General features: G+C 39.2%; 2 protein-coding genes and 1 long non-coding RNA gene across 9 annotated transcripts; all 3 read left to right on the top strand.

The window, feature by feature from the left end:
- The first annotated feature begins 705 nt into the window (after positions 1 to 705).
- Positions 706 to 8,434, top strand: LOC103703711 (fanconi anemia group I-like protein). Of its 6 annotated transcripts, none has more exons than XM_088702711.2 (13): positions 706 to 1,828; positions 1,922 to 2,003; positions 2,117 to 2,305; positions 2,601 to 2,665; positions 2,756 to 3,242; positions 3,331 to 3,447; positions 3,628 to 3,819; positions 3,915 to 3,996; positions 4,111 to 5,078; positions 5,822 to 6,332; positions 6,411 to 6,601; positions 6,748 to 7,204; positions 8,294 to 8,434. In XM_088702711.2, exons 1-12 carry the CDS (start codon positions 837 to 839, stop codon positions 7,195 to 7,197), a joined length of 4,326 nt encoding a protein of 1,441 aa, XP_088558837.2. In that variant the 5' UTR covers positions 706 to 836; the 3' UTR covers positions 7,198 to 7,204; positions 8,294 to 8,434. The 6 variants fall into 6 exon arrangements, with proteins under 6 accessions (XP_088558837.2, XP_088558836.2, XP_008784882.6 ...); XM_088702710.2 differs by lacking the exon at positions 8,294 to 8,434 and adding an exon at positions 7,945 to 8,230; XM_008786660.6 differs by lacking the exon at positions 8,294 to 8,434 and having other exon boundaries at positions 2,756 to 2,915; positions 3,000 to 3,242; positions 6,748 to 7,414.
- Positions 8,435 to 9,526: 1,092 nt separating this feature from the next.
- LOC120103824 (uncharacterized) lies at positions 9,527 to 16,080 on the top strand. Of its 2 annotated transcripts, none has more exons than XM_039120532.3 (3): positions 9,527 to 9,988; positions 10,103 to 10,208; positions 15,608 to 16,080. In XM_039120532.3, the coding sequence occupies exons 1-3, from the start codon at positions 9,791 to 9,793 to the stop codon at positions 15,688 to 15,690; spliced, it is 387 nt and encodes a 128-aa protein (XP_038976460.1). In that variant the 5' UTR covers positions 9,527 to 9,790; the 3' UTR covers positions 15,691 to 16,080. The 2 variants fall into 2 exon arrangements, with proteins under 2 accessions (XP_038976460.1, XP_038976461.1); XM_039120533.3 differs by lacking the exon at positions 15,608 to 16,080 and adding an exon at positions 10,662 to 12,605 and having other exon boundaries at positions 9,647 to 9,988.
- A 240-nt stretch (positions 16,081 to 16,320) lies between these two features.
- On the top strand, positions 16,321 to 16,759 carry LOC120105767 (uncharacterized). Its single transcript, XR_015967902.1, has 2 exons — positions 16,321 to 16,461; positions 16,559 to 16,759. It is a non-coding gene; the product is annotated as an uncharacterized LOC120105767 (long non-coding RNA).
- Positions 16,760 to 18,076: the final 1,317 nt, after the last annotated feature.

The raw sequence follows: 18,076 nt of genomic DNA, 5'->3' as shown, positions 1-18,076 counted from the left end.
TGATTTGAAAATAAAAAAAATATATTTTATTTTTGAAATAAAAGAATAAAAATACAAATAAGAATAATGCAATATGGAACCATAGTCTATACATCTTAATTTTAAATATTTTTAGTCAATATCGATAACAATAACCGTGATAAAAAAAATATTTATGATATGAGATGTTAATAAATTAAAATCTCACATATGTGCAACACACTAAAAGCTACAAGACGTGGCCCATAAAATATACGTGATGATGGGAAATTGGAAAAAAAAAATGCCAAAAGTCGAGCTATATGAGAACAGCATGCATATAATCAATTCAAGATGAAATGCCAAGAGTTAAGAGAAAAAATGTTTTTTAGAGAAAGTGAAGCCAAACTTCGATAGAGTTGCTGCCCATTCTTATTATAATATAATATTATTTTTTTTAAAAAAATACGAGGTGTTTGGTATTGGGTCATCATCAAGAGTAACCAAAACTAAACTTTCTCATTAAGCAGATAAAAAATCAGGTTATTCTGGGAATATAGCATGGCTTGAATCAAATTAAACAGGTTAAAGGGCTAAACATTGACACGGTGCCACCCCACGTATCAAGCATTATTCTGGGAACAATTTTAGTAAATCAAGTTAATTGGGCCAGCCCAATAAGCTCAAGCTTCAAGCCAGGTTCCGGGTTCCGGGCTTTCGGCCCAGGCCACGCTCTTTTCTTTCTCTCTCTTCCCCACCCCAAGTTCCAATCATCATTTCCCGCGCAAGCGCGAACACGCTCCCCAAGTTTCAAACCTGAGGGAGCGAGGCGGAGAGCAAGGAAGAGAAACGAAGCGCCACCAAGCCACGGCGGCGCCATGACCACCACCGCCAGATCAGCCCGAACCCACCACCCAGCTCCGTCGACTCTCACCGCCGACGACATCGTCCGCCTCGCCGAGGATCCATTCGCCACCCTCCCCTCCTCCGCCTCTCCCTCTGCCCTCCTCTCCCTCCTCGACTCCCCCTCCCCCTCTCCCTCCGTTCCCGTCACCACCTACCTTTCCTCCCTCCTCTCCCTCCTCTCCCGATCCCCTCCACGCGCTTCCCTCCTCTCCTCCCTCCTTCTCTCCTCCCTCCGTCTCTTCCTCTCCTGCCGCCTCCCCCACGGCCCCGACACCGCCCTCGTCTTCCACCTCTTCTCCCCCCTCCTCCCCAACCTCGACCCTTCCGACCTCCCCTCCCTCCTCGACCTCATCGCCTTCCACCTCTCCGACATCGCCGACCCCGACGACGCCCAGCCCCTCGACCTCCTCCCCCGCCTCCTCGACCTCGCCATCGATGCCTCCGGAGAAGAATCCATCGTCCCGATCCTCGAGAGATTCCTCGCCACCGATTGGTCCAAGGCCCTGTTGGTAAAGATCGTCTCCCTCCTCCGCGATTTCCCGGCGCTTTCTAGGGTTAGTGTTCTGGATTTCGTCGAGAAGGTATTCGGAGGAATGAAGGCGGTGGACCTCCAGGATCTGCCGTCCCTTGTCTACCAGCTCCTTCTCCTCGCTTCCAAGGGGATCAACAAGAGGGCGGTGATTGGAGGGATTTTAGGGTTTTTTGGTGGGTCCCTAACGGGGCCGGCTTCGATTGTGCGGCAGGTGGAGGGGACGGTTTTGATGCATGTGAACTTCGCCGTGAAGCAGGACCCTTCCTTGGGGCAGGAGGTGCTGGCCATTGTTCGATCCGATCGTGGTGTGCTTAACCACTTCGCGGTCGCCATCCTGCTGTCGGTAGCCAGGGTGCGACGATTCAACGAGAGGTCTATTGGTGTTTTGAGGTCAGCGGTGGTGACCTCTCACCGCGACTATAAGCTCTCATGGTGAGGATTCTTTCCAATCAGCGACATTTCTCTCTTCAAAAATATGATTGTGATTTGTTTTGTTGTGTTTGATTAAAAGGTTGAAACTTGTAGGAATTGCAAGTGGTTGCCTGATGATGTGAAAGAGGAATGCCTGGAGACTGCTAAATGTGTGGAGAAAGCATTGATAAAAGCTGTAACTTTTTTTGCACTCAGCTTCTTATTTTTCCTTATGTTTGAATTATTGCACCCGCTCATACTAGTTGAATTCATCATCAAGCATAATCGAGGCACTTCACTATTTTGTAGGTGAATGAGAGCAACTATGGACGGGAGCATGTTGTACCCAGCACTGTTCAGTTTGGCTTTGTTTTGCTGGAATCAATAGATAGTGGGAGTGGAGAAGTTGGTGGTTCTAGAGGTTTGATGAGCATGGAAGAGCTCGGCATTCAAATACTAAAGACACTTTTTGAGGTCCATGACATGGCAAGAAACGAGGTTTGTTTGGTTGGAACTTGTACAATTCCATTAGCTTTATGAACTGTATGGAACCATGCTTTACTTTGTCAGTGATTATTATTTAAGCCTTTTATCGCTCATTGCCAAATTTAAAATGAAAGGAAAAGGAACTGGAAAATAGATAGCAATCAATGCGGCGGTTTTTTTTTTCATAGTTATTGTGCTTTGCCCCATTTATGTATCATGCCTTGTTCCTTCTTTCTTTTTTGATATTGTCATGAAGTGCAGCCTCTCAATATTTTCTATTAAGGATTTGATTTCCCCCGAGCTGCAGATAATTGAGCAGTGCAAATTTCGGATTCTTTCTTTGAAGCCTCATGAGAGCATGCCGATCATCAAGTATTTAAGCAGTTTGATTATAATTTTTTTGAGCACTTTTCTTACAATCTGATACATATTAATACAATCTTTATGTGAATCTTGTAATAGGTTATTTGGTCATCTGGTTCAAAGCTACCCTTACCCTATGCTAGATTACATTGCTCACCTGAAAGAATTACTGGACTATTTCTCTTTCATGAATGATGTAACTTCTGTTGCTCTCGTTGATGCCATCTTGCCACTGATCAAGTTCAGCCGCGATCTCCAGGTGTTGGTTCTCAAACTATCTCACTATGCAGTAATCTTTCAATACTCCAAGTGCTGTTATGATGCTGTTGATGAATATCTGCAGGATTACGTTGTTTTGGTTGTAAGAAAGGCCATGTTCAAACGAGAAGATTCAGTTCGTATAGCTGCTACTAATGTTATCATTGAATTAATTTTAATGGAAAACAGATCTAAGAAAGATGGTATAAATTCTTTACAAGAGTCATCCAGCCAAGCAAGTTGCAGCCAGCAAGCTATATCCTGTGGGCTGGGCAGAGGTCTCTTTCAAGAACTCAGTGGATTGCTTCAGAGATGTCTTTCACAACAGGTGCTTTTCAGGCACTTATAGTCATGAAAATTTCACTTTTTCCCCAGCTTTAACAAGTCTTTTGATAGCAGTTGCTTGCTTTAGACAGGTTAGAGTTAAAGAAATCATGTACCATGGTCTCATTAAACTTGTTGTGTTAGACCCGTTTGTTGCTACCTCTGTCTTGGATTTTCTCTGGCCTCACTTTCTTCACTTTTACAAAGAGGTATTTTATCTTTTGCCTCATCCTTTTGATTTTTATCTGTAGTTTGCAAAAGTTGCATATTTGCTGTTATTTCTTTTGTGTTGTCTTCAGGATCATGTAAAAATTCATGAAACCATCAATAATCCTTAAGGAATTACGTCATAACATTGTTGGCATATTTTGGACAAATTCTTTTTGCAGGATGCAGACTCTCCCCTTAGAGTTGATGCATGCTTTAAGTTGGAGAGTGGAAAAATTTGTCTGGTAGAACCTTTGGACTATCTTTTATCGTGTGTCTCTTGGATTCTTCTTCTTCAGCCACATGATAAATCTGACCATCCATCAGAGTATTCTTGGCCATGTTTTGACTTCTCCCCTTCACAAGAGAATGAGGTAAGGGAGACATGGCTTGCCTTGCTGTCAATGGATACATCTGAAGTTGTCACTGTAAAACTTGCAGTCACAATCCTTTCTTGAACCTATTGCAGGTTGCAAGGACATCATCTGGTGAGCTGTTCTCAAATGCATTATCAAAGATCCGGAGATCTCTAAGAAAATGCACTTTAGATGGTTTTGTGTCCCCTTCAACTCTCATTGTCTGACTCTTGTTGAGCTAATATTGTTTCAATTTCGATACTTTTTCTGCTTCTGACCATGATATGATTGCTTCCATTGTTGGATCAGATGGTGAAGGCCAGAGTGAAGATACTTCTCTTCCATCACAAGGTGGGAAAACTTGTTCTCGTGGTTGGATTTTGCTTGGAATTATTGAGGTGTTCGTTAATGTTGTTGCTTCAGAGTTAGAGAAAGCAGCTGATGAAGAAAAGATAGTGCTTGAAAAAGAAATAATGGAGCTTGTTAGTTCATATGATTTTCTAGAAAAAGAATCAATCATGAATAAACAGAGGAGTGGCAACCGGAAAGGATCTTCGAGATATATCCAAGACAAGGCTAACAGTGAGTCCAAAGAGTACCCACATGTTTCCCTCCAAAAATTATCTCAAGCAAGGAGACCTTTCTTTGCAACCTCAAATATCCATCAGCTTCTAGTGACTGCGCTTAAGTCAGGCAATGCTGATTATCATGACAAACACACTGCTTCTCAGAATCATAGTCAATCATCTTCGTGCAAGACATGGGACCAGTGTCTGAAGCTAATATCATTTGCTTTAAAGGCTTGTCTTCATCATTTACAATCAATCAGTTTGATGAAAACTGGATCAAATAATGATCCATTGAAAACTTTATTCCATGGAGATGTTAAACAGCTGGGACAACTTATAATGCAGCTGGTATGGCTGCTTAAGTCTGGCCTAAAACTAGAAAAAGATCCTAAAAAGATAGAAGGCAAACGGAAGACAAACATAGAAAATAAAGGAGACCAACTCTTACTATCATTGTTATGCTTGAATGAGTTGTTCAAGCTAAATTCATCTGGGGTTCATTTTGCTCAATTGATTGAGGATATGCTTATCCTGCAAGCACCAGAGTTGGATTCCGAAACTACAATAGATACTGCTCAGGGTATTGACAATGGGCAAGGCTCAATGCCGGAGGATAAGTTCTTGAGAAGACTCCATTTGTTTTTAGAGAAAATAATAAAGCCACTGTATTCAGAGCTTCTTGCTCTTTCACTTTTCCATGAATCTGAGGTAGCTCTAGTCCCTCTCTGTAGCTGATTATTAAGCATATTTCCTGTTTTCACACTACAATTTCTTTTCCATTGTGAATGTAGATTAACAGATGTAGTAGCCCTAGTATATTGTGTTAATATAGCACTGTGTTATTTTTTGGCTACTTCTCATCCCCCATGGTATTACCCACTTCGGAATGATTATATTGTTATGATCTTCGCCTACAATAGAACGCAGATATCTTCCTGCAATGGGGAGGAGTGCCTTACCATATGATGAATGAGGGCTTGCTCCTTTCTGCTTATATGGTTATTTGAAACAATTAGTCTGGAATTTATGTTACTTAGTTGTTTGAATCAATCTGCTGGTTTCAGCTAGCTTGATTATTTAGGCCGAACTAAGTGTTTTTAATGCATCATCTGAATAAAATGAAGCCTTTTCGGAATCTTTTTAGACTAACCCATTAAAAATTACTGCATTTTAATCGTTATATTTTACATGAAAATTTACACCAAAAAACTAGGGTAAATTTTGTTTCTATTTTTGTTCAATAAGTCAGCAAGTCTTCATGGGGATGGTGGTGCTTTGAGGAGTGTATTCAGCTCCAGTGAAGTGTTAGTTCATGCTGAGATGGCCTCAAGAAGGGAGGAGGGAAAAATCTCATCATCATTTTGCTATTTTGTTTGCTTCATGTTTCTTTCCATGATTTCATCTACTTATGTAGAAGATGGATGTGAATTTATTCCCATTTTCTTGTTTAGGTTCTAGCTGAATTGATAGTGATCATGGAGAAGAAATTGCCACGTCAACAGAAGACCTATCATGGAACCTGGGCTGGGGGCATCTGTAGGAGCAGCAGTATAGAGAACCCCAATGCTGCACGAAGTGTAGCGGGACTCGCCATTTATCTGATGCCTGCTCCAAATGACCTGATTGTTGCTCATGACATGGCATTAGAGCTGTTGAAAGTTATGGGATCTGAAGATAAAGATCCAGAGGAGATATCTGAAACATTTCCCATTATTAATCATTCAACAAAAAATGCAATTTCTGCTATGCTTATACAAGTGGTTGAATGTTGCATGGTTGAATTGGACTGGTCTGTATCAAAACTTAAGGCAATCTCCATTGTCAATCTTGAATTCATTGGCCTGAAAAAGAAGCACCAATTTGGTGAAAGGCTACCTGGACTAAAATTGGAAGAAGCATTGCACTCCAGGTCAGAAGCACTGGCATATCTCTTGTCCTCTTTTCTGGAGATGAACCTTAAGGGTATGCTTTTCATCCAACAATGAATAACATGCTTTGCTTTTACATCGCAACCAACACTTTTATGTCCTTATTTTACAGACTCTCAAGCAGAGCATTTACTGAAGGTAACTGCAAGATTTTACAAGCTTTTGGCTCGCATGACAAAACTCTGCATTGCTCCTAAAGGTTGCAAGCAACTCTTACCTAGCCCCAAGTTTCAGAAGCTAGCAGAAGTGACTTGCTCAAGGCTCACCAGTCCTTTATACAATTTTGTTGCTCTTGTGCAAAGGGTAAATAGCTCTGCAGTCTTATTTTGCCTATGTCCGATTTAGCTTTCACTTCTGTTTCAATGATCTATATAAGCTTGTTTGTTCTACCTTTAAAGTTTCCCTCATCTCCTTTCTTTTCTTTTCCCTTTCTTTGTTTGGCAATTCAGAACCAGCAAGAGAATGCTCAGAGGAGGGGAATCATTAGCAAGATCAAAAGGGAGAATAGATGTATTCCTGATTTGATATTCCAAATTGAGGACTATGAGAAATATCTCATCCAACTCAGCAAGCTGACTAAAGTCAACTTGTTGAGGCATGCCAAGCGCAGCACAGCAAGAGATTTTAAGATCATAGAGATGAAGAAGATTGCCATTGAGGGAGAGGCATCTGAACATGATCCCAGCCAGGCCAATTCTACATCATCTGAGAATGAATCAAGTGAGGAATCTGTAGGACCAGATGAGGAAAATGCGTCTGAGAAGGTTGCATCCCCGGAGTCCGGTGCTGGTACTCCTGATGAACATTCCGAGACTGATAAGGAAGATCAAGAGATGGTGTTAAGAAGGAAGAGGGCTAAAATGAGTAGGATTGTGGAAGACTCTGATGAAGAAACATAGGGACGAGGTATATTCTTAACTTGTCTCAACTTGTTGATAAAGGAATTAGAAAATATGACAGAAACATCTTCATAGAATGTCTTTGTTCCTTTGTTATCTGTAAGTCTTGTTTATCATTTTGTTTCTCTTTTGTAATTCTTATGTAGTGGACACTAAGAGTTAAATGCCAGTAGAAAACTGGACAAATGCATGCTTGGATAACACTCTGAGGTTTGAGTACTAAGGGTTGTAATAGCCTAACAAATGACAAATTCTATCATTTCATGAAATGCTAGTACGACTACGGTTGGCTGCAGAACTTCGTGCTGAACACTTAGCTAAGGCCTTTTCCGTGTTATACATCATGAGAACTAAGGCCTATTTTCAAACAATTTATCTCTAATCACTGTTTTGTGAACATTTTTTTTGCTGATTATGGATGAATGGTGCGTAGCTTTTCAAGGTCTTGCTTCTGAGACCTAACAAATTTTGAAGAATACATTATAAAGCATTGAAAACGATATTATCATGTGACATAAGCATATTGCAGCCCCAGAACTGCTTATTAACTATTGCAGCTTGAGCGCATTTTTCTTTTGTGTGTTTATTATATTGTTTTGGCTCTCATCAGAAAGAACCTGTTTTCAAGGATAGCTTTTCTTCGGCTCGTTTCTTATCTTAACCCCACAGGATTTCCAAGCACCTTCAGCTTTTTAAACTCGTTCGCTGCATGACAGTGTAACTCCATCCTTGTTGCTTAATCGTCAGGTCATCTTGGAAGACAAAAATAAACAGTATCTTTTGCTCATGCTGGGAGTTCCATCGTTGTGGAAGAAGTTTCTTACATCACTTAAATATTAATTTTTATATTTAAAAAAACATTAGTTTGATGCTGTCAACTCTTCAATGTGAAAAATAGCAGCATTTCATGGTCCACCAATTATTCACTATATAAAGCCTGAGAAGGCATGTACTTTTTTCAAGTTTGCTTTTATGTACAGTCAATAAAGTATTTTTTGATCAAAAGTAAATTAAAGGAAAATCGTACCTGAAATTTTCTTCTCCTTTCTTTCTTGATGGAGAGGGACGGACAGCTAATCGTACTATGACTATTCAGGTTTAAATTATTGGGAGTGTACCAACCAAGAAAAAGAATCTCTGCTTATTGAGCAGAGGTTGTTATCATTGGTGTCATCCGCGGCTCACCAACTGGCAAATTTCTTATGGATCGCCCGTTGTAAAATTATCTCTATGATGTTCTTACCAACTCGAGAATGAAAGAAAGTTTAATATTTATTGCATTGGCCATGCAACAGGTTGTGCGAAATAGGGGAAACTGGCACCTGTTCTTGTGTGATGTGCATGTGGCTGTGCATCTTACACTTCTCGATATATAATGCATAGCTATTTTTACATTGAATTATTAAATGATTTGGTGAGAGATGGATCTAATCTGGTTTTAGCACTGTGGCTCTTCATTTTCTTGTGATGGTTTTTTTCAGTTTCGTATTATCACGCATCATTATTTTCAGAATGGAAGCACAACCGTAGGATTACTTAAATATTTGGAACCACCTCCCAAGGTTCAAACTTACAACTTCCATCCAAACAGATGAAGAGTGCAGCCATGATTATTTATTTCTTTTTTCTTTTTTTTATGCAATTTAAATTTTTTTGAGGTAAACCATAGCTCTTATTTGCACCAGGTCTTGTTTTTCTTTTTGTGTGGCTGACTATCTGAAGTTTTTAGGTCTGAAACACCTACTTTACAATGGAAAAAATTCACATCCCTTTTCAAGTACTAACTTTTCATTTGCATATCCAATTCCACAGCAACAATTTAAGCTCAAATTTAAATATGCTCGGACCAGTCTCGTTTTAATTATAACTAAGCCAATCTGAAACTTATTTTAATCAATTATGAACCAAGCTTATAAGACCTCCGAAAAAAAAAAGAGACAAAAAGCTGGATCAGCCTATAACCAATCACTGAATCAAAATAAATTTGAGCTAGATGCTATGAGGCCCAATCAGATGATAAACTAGTGGAGCCCATCTCTATTTCAAGGAATGATTGCACCAGTATATATCAAGCCTGACTTGGTCACAACGTATTTTGGGTGCAAATGTGGGTGCTCTGCTCTCTTGGCTCGGTCTGTCGGAAAACGCCGCGTTCTCAGGCCTCTCGAAGCCCTAGTACTGTCGTTTGCGTGCACTGAGTGCAAGCCCCTCCACAAGATAATTTGCTTTTCCATCACGCGACGCGGTATCACCACCAGCCACCATCTATCCCATCGTACGAAATACTCATGCTGTCGTCTCTTTTTCAGCATCTTGCGTGGCCTAATTTACTTTCTCCAATCCGGGCTCCGGCGGGTGGATGCAAAAAGCTTCGCTTTTTAATCCCCCACCCCCCTCCCCCCCCGGATTCACTATTTAAATTCGAAATTTGAAACCGTTTTATGACGCTTGCAAGTCAGATATAAAACACGATCCAGATCTTTTATCCCGAAACTTCCATAAACGCACAAGAGGGGGAAAGAGCGCCCGCGTTGTCTTCGGGGCTGGAGCCGGCGATCTTGGAAAGGGACTGGAAGGGAAAAAGGGGGGCGAGATGGCGGACGACAGCAGGAAGGGCGTCGCCGGATCGGCGCCCTCCGCGGCGTACCTGCGTGCCTCCTCCGACGACCGGAAGCCGCCGGCAACGGCGGCGCTGGGGGCGGGGACGGGGGCCGCTGCCAGGAAGATCACCTTCAAGAGCGCGGACATGAAGGAGGAGATGCGGCAGGAGGTCTTCGAATGTGCTCGCATCGTACGTTGCTCCACCTCCTCCTCTTCTGCGTCCGCTTCCCCCTTTGATTTCTTCCGTAAAGTTCGTTTCCTGGTACTATTTTTGAGTCTCTTGATTAGGGTTTATTCTGATTAGGCGTTCGAGAAGTATACGGTGGAGAAGGACATCGCGGAGTACATCAAGAAGGAGTTCGACAAGAACCACGGCCCAACTTGGCACTGCATTGTCGGTCGCAACTTTGGTACCCACCGATGATCTCTTCTTTCTTCTCCCATTTGTCTTCATATCAATCTTTGAGCCTCGTTTTTCTTTTCTTTTTTCTTTTTGTTGCTGAGATGAAGGTACTAACTTCCAAGAACTTATATCTGTATGCTTTTTAGCTGGATGAAGTCACGAGTAATGAATTAACTGGTGCATGGTCAAGAAGTTACCTGATTTAGAACTTGATCTATGTGCTTGTCACGAGGATAAAGGAAAACAAAAAAGAATTACAAAGAAAATGTTGATGAGAAAGCATGACCTGGAGATTTATCAGTTTATCTGAAAAAGATTTAGTTAGTATTAATATGTGAATTGGGATTATCAATAGAAAAATGATGGTTATTGCGAATTATTAGAAGCGTTCTTGGAATGTTTGTCCCCTCCCTTCTTTTTTTTTTGAACCTCATTTTTTTTGATATCTTTTTTGACGAAGGATGCTTGGCAACGTCATGCCTGTGCAAAGCTAGCGCTTCTTCCTTGACTGTCAGAGTATCTTTTTGAAGGTAGTAGAAGAGGGTTTTGTTCATCCATGAGGGCCTGATGCTTATTCTTGCGGACAAGTTCACTGAGGCATCGACAGTCTTGTTACAAGGTTTTCTCAGAGATGGTTTCTGTTCTGGTTTGAATGCCGAGTCCATACTGAAGAAAATGGTAGCTTGTCCCTGCCTGTTGATGTGCCAATCCATGCAATCTGGGTCAGCTGAAATCTTCGATAAACTGCAATATAAAACCTTTTAACATATCTGGATATAGAAAAACAACTTTATCTCAACTAGGATTTTTGTTCCTGTGCATTTGCTCAAAGTATGTCAGAATGAAGATATCAGCTTACCAAGTAACTATGAAATGCTAATTCCAGCCATCCACAAATTTTCATGATCATTACAAGATCTGAAGTGTTCCATGTGTATCTATATTTGGGAGTCTGATATGACTCTCAGCATCTAGCTTTCCACAATCACTGCAGTATTAATGTAGGTCAGAAGCTGCCAAAACTTGTTTCATATGTGTGAAATTTTCAGCTTGCGAGTTATTCATGTCAGCTATTGCAAAGTATGCTCTACTCTTTTGCCACCAAGATGAAGAAGCTATAATAGTCATTGCTGTAACCAAGAACATTTCATTGGAGACTAAGATAATGAATTAGGCATCAACTTCTTTTACCTATCAGAAGGCCTAGTTTTCCTATGAGCCAAAGTTTGCGTAATCCTTTCTTGAAAAAGCAATCTCCTGTTCATTGCAACTCGAAACTTTATTTTGAAGTAGTAAAATAATTATCCCTTGGTTTATCTCATATGCACTTCAACATCCACATGTTCTCAAGCCATATATCTAAGTGAACCTTCTTCAATGTCAAGAGTTCGTTTAATATATTCTTATCATTTTATTGTTTTCTATAATATGTTTCTTCAAGTTTTAACAGCATGTGGTGATTTGGCAAACCAACTTCTCATTACCCACCTGCTTCAAATCTATAGGATGCTCCATTTGTCTCTCTGTTTCATATATTATAAATGTAATAAAGGCTTAGTTACTCCAAGATTCTCCTGGAAATAGAACTCTATGTTGGATGGAGTAAATGTTTTTCAATCCGTGTTTCTATAAGTTTTTCCCATTAATTTCTATTTTTGTCTCATTGATTCAACTTTGCAACATTCATAAATAGTATACATAATCACGTTCAATGTAATACCATCTGTCTTTCTATTAAGATGAAAAGATATGAGGGCATAATCCTAACTCCTGGTGCAGGCTACCACTACCACTAGAACTTACTATTCTTGCTGCATGCAGACATATCACTGTATTCTTATACATATCTAAAATGATATGTATATGACCTCTCTTGCCTTTTTTTGATGGTTACCAAACTACTTTTAGTAGTAGTATGCATGTTTTCCGCAGCCTATAAAGACTGTGTGTATATCTTTTCTCTTGCTATATGTTTTCATCATTCCGTAAGCCTGAAAATAAATTTCATATGTCGATCTGCATGAGCACAAAGCCACCAGCGTTTTTGGCAGTTATGGGTATTTTTGTAATATTTGCATTAGCAGACACTGTCAGATAATCTAATGCATCTCTAGTTAATGTAAAACATCCTTGACATTTTCTTCTGTTTCTAAGATATTACTTGATTATTGGATTACATAACCTTTTTTTTACTTTAGTTAAGTCTTTTTGGATGTGTTCACTATCTAATTGTTAAACTATAACCTTTAGATACACTTTCCAAATAGCTGATGTATTATTTTTGTACCTGTAACTGGTGTTTTGCCATACCTATAAGTTTGGGTTGATTTTGTTTTTTAGTGCAGAAAAGTTTAGCAATCCACCCCCCCCCCCCCCACCTCCTCTGCGCAAAAAAATAAATAAATCCATTTATAATTTTAGTTCCATGTGGCATGGTCATGGTTGTTGATCCCATTCGGTTGTACTTGTTTGCAAGATAAATGAATTTGAGAAGTGAAGTCTTTTGCATTCATTCTTTTGTAGGTTTCATCCATATTTAGATGGAAAAACCTCATTTTCTTGTCCTTTCATTGTCTTATAGCTGAAATTTGACAATTGCTTGAATTAATGCTGAATGATGTACAATCAAATTATTGGGCTAGATGACATGACATGGCACCATATAAGAAGGATTGGTCATGTGAGGTCTGAGCAAGCACATCCAGAATTGATTGCAGTACTGGCTGTGGAAATGGGATATTTATTGTTTGTGGGTAGAAGACAAGCTTGGGTCTGATTGAAGTCAGGACCTGAAGTCCCTCTTATATCCTAGAAGGAAAATTATTATTCTAAAGTGATGGTAAAATATGCATTGGATAACTAATAATATGGGTATTAAAGCAAATGAGTAATAAAGGGATACTGTGGCTAATTGACATACTATGAGAACTATCTCTCAAACATGGTATAAGTGCCTTGGCTTGGAGCAGGCTGCCCATCAGCCTCCTTGGATCAACACCATGCTGTCTCCAAGCTCTTTTGGAATCAATGTAGTCACCTGAAAATGTAGGAAGTAGGCACTCAACTAAAGAATAACACAATTCCCTATAAAAATAGAGGGATAACCTGCTGTGTTTCTATTTTTTAGGTTCTTTTGCCATGAGTAGGACTTGTAGGTGCTCTCAGGAAGGGAAATGGACTCAAGTTTGATTAAATTATTGCTAAGGCATGCTTAAGGCATTTTGATGCATCATGTCCTGCAGCAGATGCAATGTTGACTAAACTCGAACGAGGACCCTGAATCTAGGTTGGTATTACCAGGATGGGTTCATCCAAGACATGGATATCTATTCTATATCCATCGAACATTAGTTTTAGATTGAAAGCTTGGGCTGATGTTTTTGATGCACCAGGGGCTACTTTTCTGTTGAAGTGATAATTTGAGGTAACTCGACTCCTGGGTGATCTTGGCATGGAACCTGAGGTGGGGGGTTCCTTGTCCCATATCAGTTAATTTCTCTTGGTTTCTTCTATTGTAACTAAATGATTTGATTGTCCTTGTTGTAGCTGTAAATTGTGTAGATTTATGCCTTTCTTTTCACAAGATTGATTTACTGTATGACATTCTTCTTGATCAAACTCATGCTTTGTAATTTGATCTGCATTTGTTTGAACGGACTTTTCCATTTTCTGATTATTTATAATGCTTTGCTTGGACCATGACTGGATAGCCTGTCATGGATCTGCTGTTCTAATATAACTGTCCAGCTAGTGATATGGGATCTGCTGGTTTTATAAAGTCTATATAAATAATTGTACTTTTGGCATTCTTGTGGCGGTCTTGTTGAGGCTAGAGTGGCATCATTTTTGTGAAAAATTCACCAATCCTAGGTAATATGGATGGAAGCGAGGGAAAAGCTAATGATGCACTTGGCAGTTCCGCTATCATTATTCGTCTCACTTTTTACAATGATGACTTATTCATGATATTACACAAAATCCATGGCACCCACTATATTTGCACGATAAATAACATGCACAAACTGACATATGAAGAATTCCTCTAAAAATGAATTTTATTAAGATATTTCCAGTCTCCGTTTGTTTTTGTTCTCTATTCCTCTCTCTTCATGTCCATGTACTTTCTGAATTCTCATGAAGACTTTCTTTAACTAGTATGCAAATTCTAAATGATGACAAGCTACAACATCTTTTGTACAAGTTTGTTGTTCTAATGCTGCCCATACCCTTTTGGAACCATATCCTTGAATAACATATTTGCTTCAAGTTTTAAACATGGGAGCACAAGCTTGTGTTCGAGAGGAAATAAGAAATGGAATTGAAACTGCCTGCTCTAAATTGATAAGATACGGCTTGCTGTTTATGTTGTGTTTATGTGATCGTGTAATTGTTCTGCATCATAGTGGAGTAGGTGGAGATCTGGTCCCCCATCATGCGGCACAGAGTTTGATGCCTGCTGGATGACTGAGGATTCCAGCTGGCCCATTTGAATTTTGAATTCAAATTGTTGGGCCTGCAGGTGGGCCATTTTCAATTGGGACATACTGTTATGTGATGGGGGCTTTAGGTGGAATTCGGTTGGGTTTGGACCTTGTTGTTTGGGCTCCGAGGCTATTATCTTTTTTTCTTTTTCTCTCTTGTTGTTTTATTCTGCTTTTTGTTTCCATTTCATTTCTTATGAAATGCATGTTGGACTATTCCATTGTTCGGCTCAAAAAAATTGCTCTGCATCTTTCTACCATATATTTTCCATCACACCCACTCACTTTTACATCTCGTTACGCCGTCCCCTTTCTCCTTGGTAAATCTCATATTTGGAAATTCTAAAACACCAAAGCAGCTGAGTTCTAATCCGTTTAGCTTCTAAAAATCCACATATGCAGTTTACTTTTGGTAAATTTGATGCCCTTGTTAATAGCAGAGACCATCTTGTCTTCTTGACTTTCGGCTTAACCATCAGTTCATTCTTGGTTATATGGACTTTTATCTCTCAAAATTTTTCTTTATCACAAATGGTACTGCTACTTTAGTATTGGCATAATGGATCAGGTCTTATATTAACCTCTTTTTCTTTTTTTGGCTTAACTGAGTATGAGAGAGAGAGAGAGAGAGAGAGAGAGAGAGAGAGAGAGAGGGGGGGGGGGGGGGGAGAGAGGGGAGAACCGAGATTATGACTGAACTATGTATACTTGTAACTGTGAAGTTCTACTCAATGCATAGATATTGTAATTATGTCATAGTTATCTCCATATTTTGGCTTGAAGTTTTTCCCCTCTTTCTTTTTGTCGCTTTATTTTAAAACTAATTGTTATGGATTAAGGTAATTATTTTGCTTCATTCTGTTAGTTAATCTGTCCATGGAGTGTAAATATTCTTTTTCTGTTGGTTTCTGGTTGTATTGCACAGGTTCGTATGTGACGCATGAGACCAACCACTTCATCTATTTCTATGTAGATTCGAAGGCAGTGCTGTTATTCAAATCTGGTTGACGATGACAATGATGCTCCAGCCAGTGCCTGTATCCTATTTTTGGTAAAAGTACCTGTATCCTATTAGTTAAGAGCTTCCTAGCTTGCAAATTCTCGCCCTGGCTTTCCTACACGTTGCCTGTATATCTTGGTCGATCTGTGCAATTAGCAATGCGTTGGAACATGTAATCTGAACTGATCAGCTTAGAAAGTATTTACTACTGTTAGCTTAAAATTTTAAATGTTAATGATGTTTATTGTTGCCAGGTGAGAGCGCATGTTGATTGTAAGCTCAGAGCTAGTTCCTTGTCAATTAAATCAGGAATATTTCTGTGCAAACATGAGAGCTAAAAGATTTTGTAATGCGTGACTTGTAATACAATCTTGATGCCAGTTTTGACCTGCTCTTCATTGTGTTTAGATGTAGCAGACCATGGTAATGCAAAGGTTGAGGGATTATTGTCATTTGGAGTCCTTGAACATGAACCAGTGATGAACTGATCTTAACTACAGTAGGTTTCAAAATTTCTCACCCCTTGGCAGGATTATTGGAGCCTTATTTGCACCTGTTGAGAGTTTGATCTGATCCTAGCCAAATTAGCATATTGGATTTGGACTGCATTCTTTAGAATTTCTCTTGGTTGAGTTTTTAAACTTGAGCCAGATGTGGCCCGCCTGCTTACTAACAAATGACACCAGCTGCTGGGAAACTTCTCTGTAAGCCACTTGGCCCTTTCGGAGTTCAAGCGTAGCCTCCCTTACTCAGGATTAAGGGATTCTAATCCATTTCAGGTACTTGGTGATAGTCTGATATTTTGTTTTTTTGAGTGGAATTAGTCTGATATTGTTAGTTGCAATCTTTCTTGATTAGGTTGTATCTTGATTGTAGTGGCCCCCTAAGGATTCGCAAGGCTTATTAATTAAGAGGTGCAATGGTGGTTGTCTGCCTAGTAACTTAGTAAGGTCTAGATCTGCTGATTTTACTGCACCTTTTGCTTGCTGCAATGGAATTGGAGAAGGGTGTTTGTTCCATGAAGGAAAGAGATACTATATGGAAACATTGTTTTTTAATCCGAAAAAATATATTTTAGCCTCTGGGTTCGTTAATTTGGAATTGTCTATACTGTAGGCCATGATTTGCTGTTGGATAAAATGGTAGAAATAGCTGCAACTTCGCCTTTGAAAGCTGTGCGGAGTGTGCAAGGTGAGCTGAAAAGGGGCCCTGCACTTCGAGGATCGTGGCACTCTGCCATCCTTATTACGATACTGCTCGGTAGATAATATCCTATCATGCTCGCGAATGAGGGGTTTGAGAGATGTCTGTACTGTTGCGTTTCTCGCCACTTTTGCCTTTAGTCAAGTTGGTGAGTCGCATGAATTGCACGTGCAGCATTTTTTTTTTTTTGTTTATTTCATCCGAGGATTATATATTTCTATCCCACTCAAGTATAAGCATGTACAATACTGTATATGACACTAATCTATCTGTTGGTAGGGTATATCTATTGGTAGGGGTAACAATCCGGTCGGATTAGATGTGAGTTGGATCAAAAATTTATTAATCCAAATCTGACATTTATTAAATAAGTCAAAATTTTAAATTTGAATTAAATCTGTTTATTAAATAAATAATTTGATTTGATCCACATAACTTATTTATTGAATAGATTAGATGGATTTTTAATAAGTTAAATGGATTTAAACATAATAAACAGGTTAAGCAACTTAGGTTAAACAAGTCAGAAATAGGTTAAATAGATTTCAAACAGATTAAATTAGTTTTAAAGAGGTTAAATGGGTTGGGTTATAACTTGACCCGATTATGAAATGAATTAAATAGGCCAAAAGGTTTAAATTTGAACTCAACTTATTTAATATTTAGTTTTAGACGGATTGACTCATTTACAATCTAAACTCATTTATGTCAAACTCAAATATATTATAAGTGGGTCGTTCATAAAGTGGGTTGACGGATCGGATCATAAATTACCATCCTTACCTGCTAGTCCCTACGAACATATCCATCCATATGAAATAAAAAGATTTGATTAGTGCGCTCATATCTTTCTTCTAAAAATTGTATTTTTATAAGAAATGTAAAATGTGGAACTTTATCTATGATTGCCGTCTATTGCAAATAGTGTCACCCTCATTCTTTCCCGTAATTTTAAAGGAGTAGAAAAATTTATCTTCACTCCACCCACAAGGCTTCCAGCCGAAATAACATCATTGTCTAATTATATTATTTATTCTACTTCAATAACAAGTCTAGAAAACACCGAAATTTAAAAGAGATTCTTACTGTACCAATCCTCTCCTTTTGTCTTTTCACCCACATGGACCTCAATTCTCCTCTACTCCCCTTAACCATTTAACTGTATTTTCTCCATCTTTTGTGGTTTTATAT

Source organism: Phoenix dactylifera, chromosome 8 (assembly GCF_051530095.1).
Source record: "Phoenix dactylifera cultivar Ajwa chromosome 8, Ajwa_hap1_PhDact_Kaust_v1.1, whole genome shotgun sequence".
Classification (NCBI taxonomy): Eukaryota; Viridiplantae; Streptophyta; class Magnoliopsida; order Arecales; family Arecaceae; genus Phoenix; species Phoenix dactylifera.
Note: the sequence above shows the minus strand (reverse complement) of the source record. Positions and strands in the feature narration are given on the sequence as shown.